This window comes from Gigantopelta aegis, chromosome 10, assembly GCF_016097555.1.
Source record: "Gigantopelta aegis isolate Gae_Host chromosome 10, Gae_host_genome, whole genome shotgun sequence".
NCBI lineage: Eukaryota > Metazoa > Mollusca > Gastropoda > Neomphalida > Peltospiridae > Gigantopelta > Gigantopelta aegis.
This window is the reverse complement of record NC_054708.1, coordinates 39,624,904-39,645,672: the sequence shown is the minus strand read 5'-3', so window position 1 is coordinate 39,645,672 and position 20,769 is coordinate 39,624,904. Positions and strand designations below refer to the sequence as shown.

Below are 20,769 nucleotides of genomic sequence, written 5' to 3'. Positions count from 1 at the left end.
AGATATTACTTAGGTATACACCATAATATTTTTTTGTTGACGACAACTTTGAAAATGAAGATTTTGTCACAAAATGCTGATATAAATCCTACCAAGAGGTACTTGCACCATATTTTTCAGTTTCCAGTGATAACTGTTAACAAGTGTAGTCATGTGCCAGTGTCTGGGATACCTCAGTGTAGTATTTCTTGATTGGATGGATGTTTGTAGTAATGACCACTGAATATGCATTATGGATTATTCTGCCATCTGTATTACAAGCCAAATGTTAACCTTTTTGGCACATTTTCTGCAATAAACTTGACAAGTATACCAGCATCTGATTACTGAACACAATAAATACATTCAGACAGCATAGAATATTAGCCTATTAGATTTTCTAAGGATAAAAGACCATTTTTGAAAAATGACTGAAGTGTGTAATTTACATAAATGTAGGTGAAATGTATTATTAGAGTACTTAATCTTGTTAAAAACTGTATACTATTTATTTAAAGTGTTTAATTACATTTAGTAGTGATATATTCATTATATTTAGATCTTCTGTCCAATTGCAATAATTGAGAAACTCATTAAAATTCAATATGTAAAAAAAATTAAAATCTCAATATTGACTAACAAAATCCAAGTTTTGCTCATTTTTACCAAATTATCAGCTCAAAACTGTTAAAAAATATTGCAACAACCTGTAGTAACATCAGAGGTCATTTTATGCTATTTTGGAGGATACTGAAATTTAAAAGTTGAAAATTTTAATTTTAATTTTTAATAAATTCAAAAAAAATGTTTTTTAATTTAATAAAATATTTAGAAAATAAATAAATTAGTTTTCATATTCCTTGTGGTATTCACAATCAGTCTGTGTAATTTCACCTCTCTGGTTATAATACTTTCATCAGAATCAAGCATTTAACCGGTGTAATGTGTGAACTATATCAGGCCTCAGACCACAATTAATTTCGCTATATGTTTCTATATAGCCTTAGTGGCTATAACATTTTTATTAGTATCAGCAGGCCCGTGAAGTTTTGTATGTACCTTTGCCTGCATGGGGGACACATACCCTGAAAAGGACAACCCCTGTTGTCCAGCTCTTTCTCCCAGCATATTGGTTTAAACAGACACACCCTCTAAACCAGGCCGGAGTACACCCATTTTACACAAAAAGCACTACTTTTGCATGGGCCGGAATTACCACAAACAAGTCTTCAATGTCAACAAGTTACACATGTTTACAAACTACATGCTATCCCCTGTCACTTCAGTCAAACAGTTGCCACTTCATAGCTGTCTGCCATGAAATAATCACAGTCAAACAGCAGACTACTTGCGCGGTGAAACTTCCGGATTTTGGACAACCAAATGGGAAGATAACTGTAATCTGAGGCCAGCTTGTGTTGAACTTTCACATATCTGTGTGTGGAAGACATGGAAAGTGATCCTGTGTCATTATAGTAATTGTAAGCAGACACAGCATGTGAACAAAGATTCTAGCTAGTAGTCATGTAATGAAAACTCTCATGTGACTTCATTTCTGTAAACTGAAATGCACAGGTTTTTTGTAAATTAACCTAGCTAATTAGAGCTACATGTACAGGTATAAAGTTACTATTGATCGATGCATCAAGGCAGGGAGTGCAGTTTCTCTAAATGTTTAAAGTAACAAGCATGGCAAATTGTTTGTGAAAGTACTGTATAATACTTTATTTTCGCGTTTTTCGCGTGTGAATGAAATTCATGAAAATATATTACACGCAAAAATACACTTTTTATAAAGGCCGACAAATAAAAAAATAAAAAAATGTAGTCTCGTTCAACTATACCACATTAGTTTCCGATGTACAAGGCTAGTAGTAACAAAGCGGCACTCCCTCCTGTCACGGAACAAACCACAAACCACAAAAGCTGTTTAAAACTTTAAATCAAGAACACGATTAATAAAACAATACTAACACTAAAAAGCTTTATGCTGTTTTCCTTTGCATGTGCTAGCGATCAGTTCATCGGACAGAGTCTACACATGTTCAATGACGGAGGTAAACATGCATTATCACAGTATATTAAAAATGTGGAAGTGAAAAAATCTGGACTGGGCTATGTTCAGATGTTTCACAATTTTATTTTAATTTTTGGCCTGTTGGCCAATCACAAACCATTTTGAACTAGTATTTTGACGGCAATAAATATTGTTACAATCAAACTTAAGTTACTGAGTACTAGTAACTTGTGCCTTCAAATTTCGTTTCGTTTCGTTTGTTTTCGGTTTTTGTTTTTATAACAATTATAAGGATTAAGAAAAACTGTATGCGGTAAGCACCTTCTGTATGCTTATTAACTTATAAACAATAAAGTCTTGATTGGCTAAAGCAGGAAAACTATTGTTTTATGTGTATAGCACTCATGTGTACATGTAGGATTAGTTCTACAGATTAGCGTAACAACCAGCAAAACTAAGTTCCGTTTTTAAAACAAAATTATTGACATCTGTACTTCGTTTTTTTATTGATGGGGGTTGGGAGATTCGCGAAAATAAATGTTCGCGAATTGACCCATTTTCATTAAATCGTGAAAATTTTATCCTGCGAAAATAAAGTATTCTACAGTATTTTGTAAACAGTAAACAAGAAAAGAAATATTGATCATCATCTTAGCACATTGTATAACCACTGACATTTTGACAATCAGGTAATTGTAACACTTTGATGGGGTGGGACAGGTAAGAGAGAATGCTGTGGAGGTGTCATGTTTAAGGAGGCACCAAACTGACCAGTTCATTTATGCAGTTAGAAATTAAGACCATATAATGCCAATAATATAGTGACATACAGTATAATAATAATGATACATGTAATAATAATAATAAATGATTATTATTATTGTTATTATTATCATTACTATTATGATTATTGTTATTGATATTAAGTAATCATAGAAACTGATATAGTATAGCTAGAGACTCATCTACATCAAAGATAGTTCTAATATACATTTATAAAATATACCAAAGAGCGTTTCACAAGTACATTGTATTTTGTTTGATAATTACGTCATTATTTGAATAGATCATTTAAAAGTACTAGCTGTTATTCTTTTAACACTTTGAAGTGTTTTATAAGTTCCTTGATAGTATTCCGTAGGTTTTGTTTCTTTTTGTTACAAATCTTTTTCTCCCATCACAATCTCTATCCAATATTGACAAATGAGTTCTTCTGGCGCAAGAACATAATTTCCATCTGCAAATAGAAAGAAAGAAATGTTTTATTTAATGACGCACTCAACACATTTTATTTACGGTTATATGGCGTCAGACATATGGTTAAGGACCACACAGATTTTGAGAGGAAACCGGCTGTCACCACTACATGGGCTACTCTTCCGATTAGCAGCAAGGGATCTTTTATTTGCGCTTCCCACAGGCAGGATAGCACAAACCATGGCCTTTGTTGAACCAGTTATGGATCACTGGTCGGTGCAAGTGGTTTACACCTACCCACTGAGCCTTGCGGAGCACTCACTCAGGGTTTTGAGTCGGTATCTGGATTAAAAATCCCATGCCTCGACTGGGATCCGAACCCAGTACCTACCAGCCTGTAGACCGATGGCCTGCCACGACGCCACCGAGGCCGGTCATCTGCAAATAAGACAGCTAGTTATTTAATATAGATAATAACAGTGGACCTACTACTGATGTGGGTGCCGTGGTACTCCATATTGTGTTATGGTCATATATAGGTTTTGACTGATCCCTACCAATAGCAACTACAGTAATAAGATAAGAGGAAGAATTTCCACATGATGTTAGAATGTTGAGTGTAAGAGTGGGTGTGGTGTTTGTTGGCAAAGGCTCATCCAGAATTCATTACATGGAGTGGTCAGAAGCTCCATGCTTTTTATTTTATGTTCCAGAATTCATCACATGGAGTGGTCTGAAGCTCTGAGCTTATTTTAGTCCCCTACTGGTCCAATCGAAGGAGACTATAGGTTTTATCTCCTTCCTTCTGTCTGTCTGTTTGTCCATCGGTCCATGCACATATAGTTTTCTGGACGTTTTTCCTTCACAATTTAATGTCTCAAGATATTGAGCTGAAATTTTGACTATAGCTTTTTAATGTTCTGTAACAAATTAAGTTTTACTTACCGGTACATGGCAAATTACTGATTTTTCACAGGGTTATGGCCCTTGAACTTAATATGTTGTGCCCGGTAGGGGACATGTATTGCTTTAGCAGTACTCTCAGACTGTCAGCAGTACTCTCAGACTGTTAGTCAGCAGTACTCTCAGACTGTCAGCAGTACTGTCAGACTGTCAGCAGTAATCTCAGACTGTCAGCAGTACTGTCAGACTGTCAGCAGTAATCTCAGACTGTCAGCAGTATTCTCAGACTGTCAGCAGTACTGTCAGACTCAGCAGTACTGTCAGACTGTCAGCAGTAATATCAGACTGTCAGCAGTAAGCAGTACTCTCAGACTGTTAGTAGTACTCTCAGACTGTCAGCAGTACTCTCTCAGACTGTCAGCAGTACTGTCAGACTGTCAGCAGTAATCTCAGACTGTCAGCAGTACTCTCTCAGACTGTCAGCAGTACTCTCAGACTGTCAGCAGTACTCTCTCAGACTGTCAGCAGTACTATCAGACTGTTAGCAGTACTCTCTCAGACTGTCAGAAGTACTCTCTCAGACTGTCAGCAGTACTCTCTCAGACTGTCAGAAGTACTCTCTCAGACTGTCAGCAGTACTCTCAGTAGTACTATCAGAATGTAAGCAGTACTGTCAGAATGTCAGCAGTACTATCAGACTGTTGGCAGTACTCTCAGACTGTTAGCAGTACTCCCAGACTGTTAGCAGTACTCCCAGACTGTCAGCAGTACTGTCAGCAGTACTCTCAGACTGTCAGCAGTACTCTCAGACTGTCAGCAGTACTCTCAGACTGCTTGCTATTGTATGCCTGACAATCTGCCACATATTTTCCCATCTCTGAGGGTTTGCAGAATTGGTCTATTGAAAGGGTATAACATCAAACAAGGGCACCTATGGTATTCCATAGTACACTGGAATGCACACCTGCCACTATACATACATGGTTTAAATAATATTCTATTTTGTGGGTGATGAAATATAAAACAATTGCCTCCAATCCTTTCATATTATGAATCCTGGAAAAGCCCTAAGTTCAACATAAAATAGTGAGTACTTGGTGGGTTTATTTTAATTTATAATTATATTCTAGGTAGATATTGTAGGTTCTTTTGTGAATTTGGTTTTTAATTTTTTAGGTCATTGCTCAACATCAAAACCTCATCATTGCCATTTCAAACCATCCAATAAAAAATTATACATTGCTTAGCAATGACAATGGCTTCCTGAGTTACTATCCACACCAGTTCACACAGCGCACTCTGCTGGCCAGATTTCAGATGAACACAACTACTCCGCCCCATGTACAATACATACGCAAACCAGTTCATACTGTAATGGGCCTACTATCCAAACTAGGAGAGAAGCAGTTGAATGTGAAAATTACAGGTATGTACTATGTGTAGTATATTTAATATCTTGCTTGGGTTTTTTTATTGCATGGTGTAGCTAATAGATAGAGCGTACGCCATATTGGAGCCAATAATGTTGTTTTTTCATTCCAGTTACATGTAGTACTCCAAAACTGAAATATCAAACATTATCATATGTACTCTTTAGTATGGTACAATACATCTAAAAGAGTTCTTGCTGTTTTATGGTCACAGTTAAGGCCTGGACCAAATGTTGAAATAGTTGAATGTTAAACATCAAACGGGTTTAATTTAAAACATGCTGAAGTAATGAAACAAGTATACATGTACTTTTCCTTTTGAGTTTCTGGTGTCCTGCCATAAACAGACTGTATTTTCATCTTCTGTATTGCATGTTTGTATGAGTTTGGAAGATTTCATTTCTTCTGTTTTAAAAAAGGCAACTTTTAGATTATTTTGGCTACATTCATCAACCGTTTATTGAATAATTATCTATTTTATTACAGATGTCAGTGGAAAGGAGATAAAAAATGACAGCCATTTTGGTGTTCTGGCCACGCTGCACGAGGCTGATGGATACTCTGAGGCAGACAGGTGATCAAATAGTCAATACTGTCTCACATTTATAAGATGGAGATTGCCAGACTTAAATACTGTCTCACATTTATTAGATGGAGATTGCCAGACTTAAATACTGTCTCACATTTATATGATGGAGATTGCCAGACTTAAATACTGTCTCACATTTATTAGATGGAGATTGCCAGACTTAAATACTGTCTCACATTTATTAGATGGAGATTGCCAGACTTAAATACTGTCTCACATTTATATGATGGAGATTGCCAGACTTAAATACTGTCTCACAGTTACAAGATAGAGATTGGCAAACTTAAATACTGTCTCAGTTATAAGTGGATATTGCCAGACTTAAATACTGTCTCACAGTTAAAGATAGAGATTGGCAAACTTAAATACTGTCTCAGTTATAAGTGGAGATTGCCAGACTTAAATACTGTCTCACAGTTACAAGATAGAGATTGCCAAATTTAAATACTGTCCCACTTTTATAAGATGGAGATTGAAAGACTTTTATACTGTCTCACATAAAATATACATAAAAAGTTACATTAAAATTTAAGGATAGTATGAATTTTTTTACAGTACATAGCATGGTAAATTATTCAGTTTTAAATTAAAAAAGGTTTGTCTATGATAATGAGTAAAGATGATTATATATTTAGTGTCATAATTAGTATAAATGTTTACAAAAGATTGGTTTTAGTTGGCAGGTGGCCATCTTGATGTACAATAGCAATGACACAGGATCTTCAAACAATGATGCTTATGTCACACTTCATTTGAGCGTCATTCCACCCAATATCACAGGTAAACTATGGCAACACTTATTTGAAAGCAGTATCAAATATCTTTATGTGATCTCATAACAATTACCTGTTTTCTTGTACATGGAAACAGTGCTACACAAATCTTTGGGTGCAGGTGACATTTCATAGGGATGTGCTACCTGCTTCACTTAGACCATGAGTTGAGGTGACATTTCATAGGGATGTGCTACCTGCTTCACTTAGACCATGAGTTGAGGTGACATTTCATAGGGATGTGCTACCTGCTTCACTTAGACCATGAGTTGGTGTGACATTTCATAGGGATGTGTTACCTGCTTCATTTAGACCATGAGTTGAGGTGACATTTCATAGGGATGTGTTACCTGCTTCACTTAGACCATGAGTTGAGGTGACATTTCATAGGGATGTGTTACCTGCTTCACTTAGACCATGAGTTGAGGTGACATTTCATAGGGATGTGTTACCTGCTTCACTTAGACCATGAGTTGAGGTGACATTTCATAGGGATGTGTTACCTGCTTCACTTAGACCATGAGTTGAGGTGACATTTCATAGGGATGTGTTACCTGCTTCACTTAGACCATGAGTTGAGGTGACATTTCATAGGGATGTGCTACCTGCTTCACTTAGACCATGAGTTGAGGTGACATTTCATAGGGATGTGCTACCTGCTTCACTTAGACCATGAGTTGGTGTGACATTTCATAGGGATGTGTTACCTGCTTCATTTAGACCATGAGTTGAGGTGACATTTCATAGGGATGTGCTACCCGCTTCTCTTAGACCATGAGTTGATGTGACATTTCATAGGGATGTGATACCTAATTCATTTAGACCATGAGTTGATCATCAGATTTATATCTACTGTTGAGATGTAAAAAGTTATACGTTGGTTTTGAAGGTAGGAAACGGTATAAAGTACATTTCAAGTTCATTGATGATATTTACTTTATTGCATTAGGCCAAATAGTCTTTGAGCCCATAAGGTAGTACTAGACCAAATAACGTCTGGCTGGGTCAAAGTTTGAGGTGCACCCAACTTTTGATAGAGAAGTGAACACCACAAATCCTGTGATTGGTTATAAATGTGAGTGTGTTGGTTGTAAAAAATAATAGTTTCATCTGGGTAAAAAAAATATGCAATTTTATTTCATCTAGTACCAATGTGTCAAGTAGCCTTGTTCTTGAAACATGTATGGGGTAACTGTGAAAAAAAGTACTCAAATTTTGTGCGGAACTAGGGTAGTCATAGACGCTACCTGTTATCTCAGAAACGAGCAGCTTGACACCCAATTTTTTCTGATTCACTTTAAGTGTGACGGGTGGTAGTATTTATATCCATGGCGTTTATGTTGATTGATACGCTGCAGGTAGGAGTTTTAGCCACATATGTTACTATTGTCGTCTATGGGATTTGATTTGGTAGTATATATACCCATAAGGGTCTATATTTACATACATATGATAGCATATATACACGTGTAATAAGATACATTGACACACATGATATAAATACACAATACAATGGTAAATGAATGTGATGGAATGATTTTACGATAGGTAGCCTAAGTAGTAAACAGTGGTACATGGGAATTCATACTTCGAAAGACTGGTCAAGCAGACAACATTCCTGGGTATTTTGTAATTTTATATTTTTTATCTTGAATTAACTTAATGATTAAAACAAACTAAATTAAAAAACCTAATTAATTTGGTAATATAATTTCAGATTTGATATTTGCTGCTTATACAGTGAACCAAGATTTTGTGAACCCATTTAATATTTGGGTGGCTCAGGGTAAACCAATGTTTCCAACACGAAACCAGTTCCGAGAGATGAGGAAACAGGAGGTACATACAATAGTTTACACACAGATAACATACAAATAGATATGGTGGGTGATTAAACCTGTGACAACATGGTTAGGATAACAGATTTTGTGTCATTAATTCCATTAATTTCATCACTAAAATACTTTTAAAAATAGCTTTTTCAAGAGATTTGTTACAATACACTCAACCTTATATTTCATTTGAAGAGATATTTTTGCACAGCCTAATATTCAGAGTCAGAATGATGAGGAATGTACTTTTTATATGCCCTTCTATGATAGGTCATATTGTGGCATTGTCCATCCATCTGTCTGTTAACTTTTTCTTGCCCAGACCATATCTTGCATACAGATGCATACAGGACCACCAAACTGCACATGTAGGAACAACTTGGTATGGCGGTGTGTTGCGTACTACTACTAGGTCACTGTGACTTACTTTTCACGATCAACTGCACATAACAGTAAATCCTTGTCCGGACCATATCTTGTGTACAGATGTATACATGATCATCAAACCTCACATGTAGGAACAACTTGGGATGGCAGTGTGTCGCATACTATTACTAGGTCACTGTGACCTACTTTTCATGGTCAACTGCACATAACAGTAAATCCTTGTCCAGATCATATCTTGTGTACAGATGCATACATGACCATCAAACCTCACCCTTTCTAAGGAAGAACAATAACTTCATTAATCAGACAGCATCTTCTCCAATGGATACAGTATCATCAGTAGTTGGCCCAAAACAAACTGTTCATCCATCCCATTGCAATAATTTCACATAATTTGAATTGAATCATACCCGTAACATATTCATTAATATATGGTTTTCCATCAAACTCTTGACGGGCGTATCATGTACCTCACTGGTAGTCTTGTTGTTGAGTGTTTTGATAAATTATAGCACATCATTGGAATATAAATAAACTGAATGCTTGTGGTTAGAATAACATGAAATATATAGACAAACAAATTTAATTATTATTCAGTAATATTTCAGTGAAGTAATATAAAATAATAATAAGTTATTCCAGTGCAATATGTGTGTGTAACTAATTGTGTGTTTTTTTGTATATGTAGGATCCATACTTGGTTGATTTTCACCCTATCAAACAAGGGGAGATTTTGTTACAGAAGTTGTCCCTGGTGGAACCTGCAGTTACAGTTGTTCACATATGTGCTAAGCCAAAGGGTCGTCCTGATCAGGTACTCCCCACAGTTCAAAATCCACATTAATTCCACTTACAGCATTAGTGTCAATGGCGGATCCAAGGTGAACTCAAACAGGAGTCACAACGAGGCTGTGAAGCTGGCTTATGGGGGATGGGTAGTAGTAATATTACAGTTTTTAATAGTACTAAAACAGGCACCTACAGTATTCAGAAGTGCAGAAGAACAGGTATTATCATCATGGTAATGTTTCATCGAAATTTTATATCAAACTTACCATTGTAAGCATGTTTTCCACTAAAAACCAAATTAAGAATATGTTATGTTCATTTGCTAAGCACAGAGTTTTTCGAGGCACTGCAAACTTTGGAGGTCATGGACCTCCTCAAATACATGGTTCTCCTCACCTTCCAATGTGGGTGGCCCCTCAATATCAAATCCTGGCTACACTAATGCCTACACACTAATGATGTTCCAATGATCGATTATAATTGAAAATTGATCGATTTCCCTGAATGTACCGATGTGATATCGATTACAAAAATCCATAATCAATTGTGTGGAAAAATGTCAACTGTAATAGTCCTTCCTGGCTAGATGATAGAATTCATGTAAACATGCTGGGGTTGGGGTTTATTTTATGTGTACCTAAACAAAAATATATTATATGATTATTAAAGGTAAAATTATCCACGTGAAGGGTGAACATGACAAAAGGTGCTTGGGTCCTTCTAAAGTCCTTCTAATTGTAAACAATTGTGTAATCGAAAGTTGATCTGTTAGTGCCAACCAATGAAAAAACAACAACAACAATAATAATAACGATTATGGATGATGAAATTACAACCGATTCCCAACACTACTCCGCAACCCTGGCTCGGACTTCAACGGTCCTGATAAACAATCACGTTGATTACCTACTTCAACACTACTCCGCACCCCCAGCTCCGACTTCAACGGTCCTGATAAACAATCATGTTGATTACCTACCTCAACACTACTCCGCACCCCCAGCTCCGACTTCAGTGGTCCTGATAAACAAACAATCACGTTGATTACCTACCTCAACACTACTCCGCACCCCCAGCTCCGACTTCAACTGTCCTGATAAACAAACAATCACTTTGAATACCTACCTCAACACTACTCCGCACCCCCAGTTCCGACTTCAACGGTCCTAATAAACAATCACGTTGATTACCTACCTCAAAACTACTCCGCACCCCCAGCTCCGACTTCAACGGTCCTGATAAACAATCACGTTGATTACCTACCTCAAAACTACTCCGCACCCCCAGCTCCGACTTCAACGGTCCTGATAAACAATCACGTTGATTACCTACCTCAACACTACTCCGCACCCCCAGCTCCGACTTCAACGGTCCTGATAAACAATCACGTTGATTACCTACCTCAACACTACTCCGCACCCCCAGCTCCGACTTCAACGGTCCTGATAAACAATCACGTTGATTACCTACCTCAACACTACTCCTCACCCCCAGCTCCGACTTCAACGGTCCTGATAAACAATCACGTTGATTACCTACCTCAACACTACTCCGTACCCCCAGCTCCGACTTCAACGGTCCTGATAAACAATCACGTTGATTACCTACCTCAACACTACTCCACACCCCCAGCTCCGACTTCAACGGTCCTGATAAACAAACAGTCACTTTGAATACTTACCTGAATGGACTAGATACGCCATAATTATCAGGTAGAGCTACTATTTGACAATTGTTATACATTGTTATGGTAAAAAGGAATCATATAATTAGCTTCTGGGACTAAATCAAAATCTTGTAGTTTTAAATCACACTAACGTGAGTGCATATGCCAATATAAAAATAACGATGAAATTTTCCATTACTACAGGGCTTATTCCAAAGGTCAGTTCATTGATTGCCGTTGTTGGTATTGTTTAAGTTTAAGCGATTTGCATGAAATAAGAACAGATTAGATCTAAAGTGACACCAAGACTTACATGATGACATAACCGTCCAAATATTACTGTAATAAACAATAAGTATGTTTTTATGCTTTGTAATATAACTTAAGTGCATCGTATTTTTTTGGGTAAAATGTTGTTGTTTTGTGGGGGTTTTACAGATTTACTTTTCTTTTAATATTTATTTTATTAGTAGCCTCCTACTGCAGCATTTACAGTATCCAAATTAAGCGCACATGTGTGCGTTCTTCGTCTATAGGAGGATAGCCACTCCAGAGGAAATCCTTTACTGAATAGTTTACCCCTTGTGCATCACCACAAAGTTTATTTCATCTCTCTTGCATTGCCACAAAGTGGACTGCCACCTCAAGACAAGATTATATAGTACAACATGCGCAGTTCTACCTTTATTCTCTTTGTACTGCATTATTGTTTTACAATACAAGTCAAGTTGAATACCTTGGCTGTTCTAGCATTTTGTCTTCACCCCTGTATTAATAATTAGATTTAATCTGTATAATTTAATGGTAATTGGCAAAGAAACATTTTTATTTATACTGGATTTCTTTTTTTTACTTTTTTTTCTTTGAGTTTGTATGGGTTTAAAACTGAAGAATACGTTTTCATATGCATTATAAATGTATTCATTATGAAGTTACATGCCAATTGATTGGTTTCCTTTTGAATCAAACAGACTATATATGATGAACACATGGTTATTATTCAACAAAGAACATTCTAGTTTTGATTTTGGCTACACAGTTAAATTTCAAATTGATAATTGGATGGCTAGTTGAATTTGATAAGGGCCAGTAAGATTTTTCTTCTACTGGCCCTGCTGGTGACCATGGTTTTCATATTAATTTTCAACCCTGCTAGTGCATGATGTTTTTCTTACAAGTTGACTGGACAAGTTTTAATGTAAATTGTTTGGCACACATGTTTTGTTCATTTTGTTTTAGGTTCCTGAGATAACCATCTATAACATTACCACAGGACAAGTACTGATCAGATGGTCTGACAAGTGTGTCCATTCCAAGTTAGTGTGTCTGCTTCATTTCACTTTATTACCATGCTTGTATGCAGCTGGTGTCCTGGCATCATGTCCTCGATATACATCTCCATTATGTAGTTGTTTGCTTTGTCCTCATTCAAATACTTAGTTTTGTTTCACACCCAATAGCCAATGTGTAGTTTAATGTGTGCTGAGGTGTCATTAAACATTCATTCATTAATTCATTTATTCATCCATTCACATGTTAAAGCTCAGTGATTAACAAATTGTTCGGATATAATCCCTTCCCCATTTACTCTAGACTACATGTAGCCAGTACAGGGATACAAAGTCAGCACCATATATAATATATAACCTCTTCCCCATATATATATATATATATATATATATATATATATATATATATACTCTCCCAAAAACGAAATGCACACTGCTTGATTTTATTAATGTATATGTCAGTTTTACACATCGATGAAGCACAGTCACCATGAAATACAGAACACAATCGTGCTAATTTGAAAACCCCCCACCCCCATGTGAAAACCACATTATCTGAACCCCCCCACCCCATGTGAAAACCACGTTATCTGAAACCCCCCACCCCCATGTGAAAACCATGTTATCTGTGCATGTGCACAAACATGAATCTGTGCGCTATAAAAATGCAGGGTTTTCGGTTACTTGTCCTTAATATTTTGGTTACTGCACAACATCAAACACATGCCTTGACTGAGTAAAGAACAATAAAACAATGATATTGATAGTTTACAAGTAGGAGAATTATCCAGGTTGGCCATAGCAAGGACGTTCTATGTATCCCCAAGCACCACATTGAGATTGTGGTATTGGTTCCAGCAACATCAGACAACACATGACCTTCCCAGATCAATTGAATTGGAGCTCGGCTATATGAACCACGGCTGTAACAGCTGATGACTGCATATATAAACTTAATGCAAAATGGTTATGATTATTATTTAATCATGTTGCCCCAAAAATTAATCAACTTCGGCTGTACAGTGTCAAAATAACTGACTATGTTAAACACCAGTAATTTAAAATGTACTAAGGCCTCAACCTTTCTTTTCATACAATCTAAAAAACAACCACCATAAAGTAAATAATATGGTGGTATATTTTTTTCTTACTTTTAATACTGAACTTTGACTTATATCTTGTAATTTTGAATTGTCAGTATATTATCTCAAGATTTCGACTTATAATGTCAAGCTCTCGACCTGTTATCATGACTATATGCCACTGAACGTGCACGCATTGACTAGAGATAAGTATAGCATTCGACAATACAATTTGAGAGCTCAAGATAATAGGTTCAGCCCTCAACATAATAACTCAAGATCTCAATATAATAAGTTGAGATCTCAACATAAAGCCCACTTTCCATTAATGTGATTTGCTGAAACATGCATTTTTATATCTACATTTTTATAGTTTGAAGTCATCAAAGTACTTTTAAGCCACAGTAAACATCTGTGAACCTTTTTTTCTGTGCATGCTGAATGCACACTCGACTTATTATCTTGAGCTCTTGACTTATTATCTTGAGCATGTTACTGATTATCTCAAGCATTCAACTTATTATCTTGAGTACTCAACTTATTTGCTCAACTGCTCAACTTATTATCTCAAGCACATGACTTCTTATCTCGAGTGCTCGACTTATATAATCTTGAGCGTTTGACTTATTATCCTAAATGCTCAACTTATTATGTTAAAGTCTTGACTTATTATTTCAAGTGCTCGATTTGTTATTTCAAGTGCCTGACTTATTATTTCGAGTGCTACACTTACCTCAAGTGCCTAACGTATTATCTCGAGTGCTACACTTATCTCAAGTGCTTAACTTATTATCTCGAGTGCTAAATTTATTATCTTGAGCTCACGACTTCTGCATCAGTACTGTTCAGCCAAAAAGAGAATTACAAAAGAAAACGACATGTTGACGAGAGTTAATATGTTGAGCATTTGAGATAATACATTGATAGCTTGAGATTATTACTTGAGAGCTCAAGATAATAAGCTACATTTTTCCATTAGTAGCAAGGGATCTTTTATATGCACATTCCCACAGACAGGAAAGCACATACCAGAATGAGAAAACCCTCAATCATTTGAATGGATCCACCAATTTGGTTCAATCCTGTGATGCAAGCAACTCAGGCGAGCACTCAACTGACTAAGCTAAACCCCATCCATGCTCAGCCAAAACGAGAATTGCAAAAGATAAAACACACATATATATATATATATTGAAAACGCACCACCAAGAATAGTTTGGATTTCGAAAAGAATACCTGAGCAATAAATGTTTTTGTTGTGAACAGCAATAGGTGGAAGATTGATAATGACAACAAACAAAAAAGGATGCACATTCATTGTCATCTACTATGAAAGACATGTGAGGTCACAATGAAAAGTCAGTAACAGGTATGACCACCATCTGCAGCAACACAAGCCATGCAACGTCTTCTCATCGACCCGATAAGTCTGCGAATAATGTTATGTAGTGCGTTTTCCAGTTTTCTAAGGTTATTCATTTGTGGATGACATGAGATGCATTGCCCTAGGTAATCCCAAATATTCTCTATTGGCAATAAATCAGGGGACAGTGCTGGCCATTCAAGCAAAGGGACATTATTGTTTGCTAGATACTGTGTTGTAACACATGCTGTGTGTGCTCGGGCGTTGTCTTGCTGAAATGTGTGCATATCCCGATGCTGTTGAAAGAAGGGAATGACGTGATTTTGCAAGACATTATTCTGGTAGTAAATGGCATTCATTCTGCCACGGCAAACATGGAGTGCTGTTCAGTGATAACTGATCCCATCCCACACCATGACACTCCCTCCACCCCATCGATCCATCTGAACAAGGCAGTCATTGTGGTAAAGTTCTCCACGCCTACGCCACACACACCCGCAACCAACTATGAGCATTCCTTAAATGGAAACAGGATTCGTCAGAGAATAGCACACCATGCCAACGTTATAATCTCCAATGACAATACCTTCCTGCCTAAACGTTGACACTCATTTCGATGTTGATCAGTCAGGATAGGTCCAACATATGGTTGTTGAGCACACAGCCAAGCAGAGCGAAGACAGCGACGCACAGTGGCTGCGCTGATAACCCTCGTCGACCTTGAACAGTTGGTACAGCGTCGATCATGAATATGGAGGGAAACAATATGGCGATCTTATTGTGTTGTCGTAGCACGTCGTTGGCCTGGATGTGGGCAGTCCCTGGTGGTTCCTGTCTGCTGGTATCTCCTGTGGAGTCTAGTGGTTGTTGAATGGTGGCATCCAAACTGCTGTGCGATGACTCTACTCGAAATGCTGACTTGAAGCATGCCTAACGCACGTTCACGTTCCTCAGCTGTCAACCTTGCCATCACTTGTTTAACGTTCCCTCAAAGACTACTTCATAAATGAAAGTGGCTTTTCAGAGACCATCTTTAATAGCCCCAATCAGCATGATTTGCACATTCAATTTACGTTTTTCATGCTATGCATGCAATATGTGGTGTTTTGGTGTTGTGTTTCATGGAGTCCACACAATTATGTTGGATCTACTGGTAGACCAGTAGAACTAATTTTAATCAAATTTCCTGTTACTTATACTGACATATGATGCCTCAATTAAATCTACTGTCTGATTTTATTTTGTAAATCACAAGTTTTCTTTTAGTTAAGCACATTTACTAAATTGCAAAACCTTTTTGACTGTTTATGTATTAAACTGGAAAACCCTTTCTACCTTAGCAAAAATGATTATACCCTATGACTACTGAACAAAATAACAAGCTACCAATTGGAGTTTGAAATATATTACCACTCATTACTTTGAGGGACCCAAAAAACATTTAAAAGTCTGTCTTTTCTGTGAATATTGATCAGATAGTTCTGAAACTTGATACTATGATTCTTTGGGGAAGTCTGCACAAATTGTTAGAGAAATATTTTGGAAAGTTTGAATACAGGTACATGTATGTGAATTTTTCTTAAATTTAAAAAATATAAATAGAACTTTAATATTGAACATTTAAAAGTCTATCTTCTCTTAGAGTTTTGATTGTATATTTCTTTTTCTACTAGTTTTTACTATCCCTGCTGATACATCCAATTTGACACATTAATTACAATTATTGTATATTATTCTGAGTTTGTGGAACTTTTGAGTCTAATAATATTGTTATGTTTTTTAGTTTTACTATTGATTATTATTATTATTATTATTATTATTATTATTATTATTATTGTGGTTGTTGTTTTTATTATTAATAATTTAATATCTTTAAAATTTTTATTTTTTATTTTTGAAGTAATTGTTTTCTCTGTTTTGCTTAGATGTGTGTTACGATATGAAGTTGAGTTCAGTGCCAAGTCATCTGGTGGACCCTACAAGAGAATCAATGATAAGGATTCATATTTTCCAGTCTTTGTTTATTCACCATTTCCTGAAGGTAACATGCAAATAATTATGTCCAAATTTAAAGGTGCATTATCAAAGTTGGAAGTATCATGCTAAGCCACTATTAATAGTTGATCTGACACATAATGTAATACTATGTAATTTACTCAAGAATATTAAAGCTGTAATGTTTTGCTACACAGTATAAGCAGTGGTTTTCAGAAGAATACTTGGTATATTAGGTAATAACTGTGACTTGACTCAATCTGTTGGTCACCCATAAAAGGTTTCCAGTAAAATTACAATTTGCATCTACTAGTATAATGAAATTATTTCATTTAATCTTTTATGGTTCAAGGTAAAGTCTTGAAAAAAAAAAATCTTTTGATGGGAAGCAATTTTGATAGCACACCTTTATAATATTTTAAGAATGGTGCTTCTAGTTCATTAACATTTGTTTTGTTTCATGACACCGCTAGAGCACATCAGTCAGTTGGATGTCAAACATTTGGTAATTTTGACTCGTAGCCATCAGAAGAAATCCGCTACATTTTACCTAATGTAGCAAGGGATCTTTTAAATGCACTTTCCCAAGATAGAAAAACACATAAAACGACTTTTGACCAGTTGTGGTTAGTGCTGCAACGATAAACCGGTATACCGGTATACCGTGATAATTGATCAGCTCGATACAAACCGCGGTACAGTTTTGCGTATCGCGATTTTTACACGCTATCTTTTTCCGTGTATTTTATTTGACTTGAAATAGGCAAACAAACAAACAAACGAAAACACCCATCATTTTATTAATTGGTGATGACAGAAAATGTAACAACCACGTCAAGCGTCGTCGGCTTTCTTGTTGGCATACGAAGTTATAGGTCGATTATACTTGGTTCTAACTTCTAAACAAAACATGTTAAAGGTCCAATAAAAATAACCAGTTAACGATAATTACAAATAAATGTTTTGTTACTTACACATTATTATTCATTGTTCATTCACAATGGAATACGGCTACAGCTATCATATTCAAAGAAATAAACCAATAAGTGAGAATCGCACTTAGCTGTTTTTCCCTGAACTCGGAATACTTCGGTCGATCGTTCAAAACACCTTGGCCAATATTACATCTGGTTCGGTCGATCTGCCGAAATATTGCGATTCAATATGTACATTTCTGTGTCAAGCGAGCACCAACGGAAAAGCCCGATAGCAAGGATTTCAAAATGTGACAATTTAAAAACAGTTTGACATCGTCACACCGGTGTTCTAGTAGACTAGTATTTTGTTAAAAATAAAAATGACAACGAAGAACATTATGCTACTAATAATTATATGTCGTGGTTTATATAATCATTTACGTTCTATCATGGAATCAATATTACAAATATTTCGATTTATATACTTAGTATTACTTATTTAACTCAAACTAGCTATGTTAAGTTTTATTCACGAAAAACGCGTGCAACAATTATTTAGCAACTGACCATCAAAGAAACGCCGACGTGTTTGATGTTTGTGATGATGGGTTTAGCCTGACAGCTGAAACTAATAAAGATCATTAATAAGTTTATGCATTCTGCTTTCATTAAAAAAAAACCCCATAAATATTAAATTTAAATAATATCAACTATATTGCAATACATATTGCAATACGGTTTCTTATATCGCAATATATCGCAATACGGTTTTGACCGTATCGTTGCACCCCTAGTTGTGGTGCACTGGTTTGAATGAGGAAAAAACCAATCACTAGATCACTGTATTTCAATGTTCTCAAACTCCACCAGTTTTCTATGTCTACAGTCCTGTTTATTTCCAGCTATTATTATGTTTTTTGTTCTTATTTAACTTTTGAAGTTAAAATTAATGTCGAGTAGGGTATTAAAAGCACTTTATAGATGGTCTTAAAAGCCATACTAGCCTGCACAGAACGATATCCCAAAAGTGGAATGTGAGCCTCTATTTTGTGGTAAAACATTTTTAAAATAGTTACTTTTGTGATGCACATTTTTTGTGTTGTCATTACCTGACAGCTAGCACAAATGACAACTCTTTAGGAAACCCTATGTTATGTGAATTTAAAACTTGTATGAGTTGACATCAAACCCATAAAGTGTTGCTCTTAGGATCACAGCCACATATCCAACTAGCTTCAATATAGCAATGCTATTTATGCAACAAGTCTTTGGGATAAAATGTCACTATGCCATTTTAAAAGGGGCCAGATGTACCTCAGTGATAAAAGTCTTCACCTTAGGTGTGATAGGTCCCAGGATCAAATGACGTTGATGGACCTTGATGGACCTTGATGGACCTATCTCTTGACTGGTGCATGAAAGACTGTGGTATGTTATGCCCTGTCTATGACCTTGATGGACCTGTCTCTTGACTGGTGCATGAAAGGCTGTGGTATGTTATGCCCTGTCTATGAGAAAGATTCAGAATTACTGTAAACAGTCTCTTAGTTTTTCCCAGCTATTTTGATAGAAGATTTTGTAAGAAAACACCCAACTACTTGTTCATTAGCAGGTGACAGACGGCTATGTTTGGTGGCTACTGCACCATCGCCTGCTTTATATACTTATAGATACCCACCTCACTGTGTTAAGTGGGTCTTCAGTAGAATGCTCGCCTGAGGTGCGGTGGTCATAGAGTCAAAAACCTTAGTGGATTCATTCTGTGATTGGCTTTTCCCCATTCCAACCAGTGCCTCAACACTGCTATATCAAAGGTCATGGTATGTCCTGACTGTTGGAAAGTACATATAAAAGATCCCTTGCTGCTAATGGAAAATGTAGTTGGTTTCCTCTAAGACTATATGTCAGAATTGACAAATGTTTGATGATTAAAAAATCATTATACTTTAGTGGTGTGGTTAAATAAAACAAACTTTTAACATTGCTTTTAGCAGCTTTTAGCAGCCTACTGTTTTTCAAACAGCCTCTTACTTTCAAAGACACTGAATACCTTGTAACTGCACCTATTTCTTCACATGCAGTCATCAAATTTTTATTTCTAGAACCTCCTTCTGATGCAAGAGTGTGTGGATATTACCGTATCCGGGCAGTTGATTACTGGAAAACACCTGGCGATTATTCCATTCCTCAAGCCTACCCAGATGATTCTTTTTCATAAAGGAAATAATGTTCAATGTCATTTTGACATATATATATATATATATATATATATATAAAAATATATTTTATTTAACTCTTAGAAATTTATCATGATAAATAAAATGTTTTAATTTGAATCTGTAATTTTTTAGCAAGTTGTTCCTATTTTTTGGAAATCATCCCATGTTATCTTTTTAGTGATATTCATGAATGAATAAATGAATGAATGCTTAATGATACCCCAGCACAAAAACACATATCGGCACATGTAGGTAAAATTCTAAAATTACTAATAAAAATACCACAAAATATAATGTTCCAAAAGACAAAAATAAAGGATGTGGTCAGACCATAAAAACAGT

At 36.0% G+C, this 20,769-nt stretch overlaps 1 protein-coding gene across 2 annotated transcripts in view; it reads left to right on the top strand.

Moving 5' to 3' along the window:
• The window catches only part of LOC121384379 (alpha-L-iduronidase-like), a 48,842-nt gene extending 28,293 nt beyond the window's left edge, over window positions 1-20,549 (top strand). For both annotated transcript variants that reach the window (XM_041514753.1, XM_041514752.1), the window contains 8 exons: window positions 5,273-5,522; window positions 6,013-6,100; window positions 6,792-6,895; window positions 8,606-8,727; window positions 9,796-9,921; window positions 12,802-12,878; window positions 17,222-17,337; window positions 20,311-20,549. In XM_041514753.1, the coding sequence (XP_041370687.1) occupies window positions 5,273-5,522; window positions 6,013-6,100; window positions 6,792-6,895; window positions 8,606-8,727; window positions 9,796-9,921; window positions 12,802-12,878; window positions 17,222-17,337; window positions 20,311-20,426 (999 nt within the window). In that variant the 3' untranslated portion in view covers window positions 20,427-20,549. The remainder of the gene's footprint in view (window positions 1-5,272; window positions 5,523-6,012; window positions 6,101-6,791; window positions 6,896-8,605; window positions 8,728-9,795; window positions 9,922-12,801; window positions 12,879-17,221; window positions 17,338-20,310) is intronic.
• Window positions 20,550-20,769: the final 220 nt, after the last annotated feature.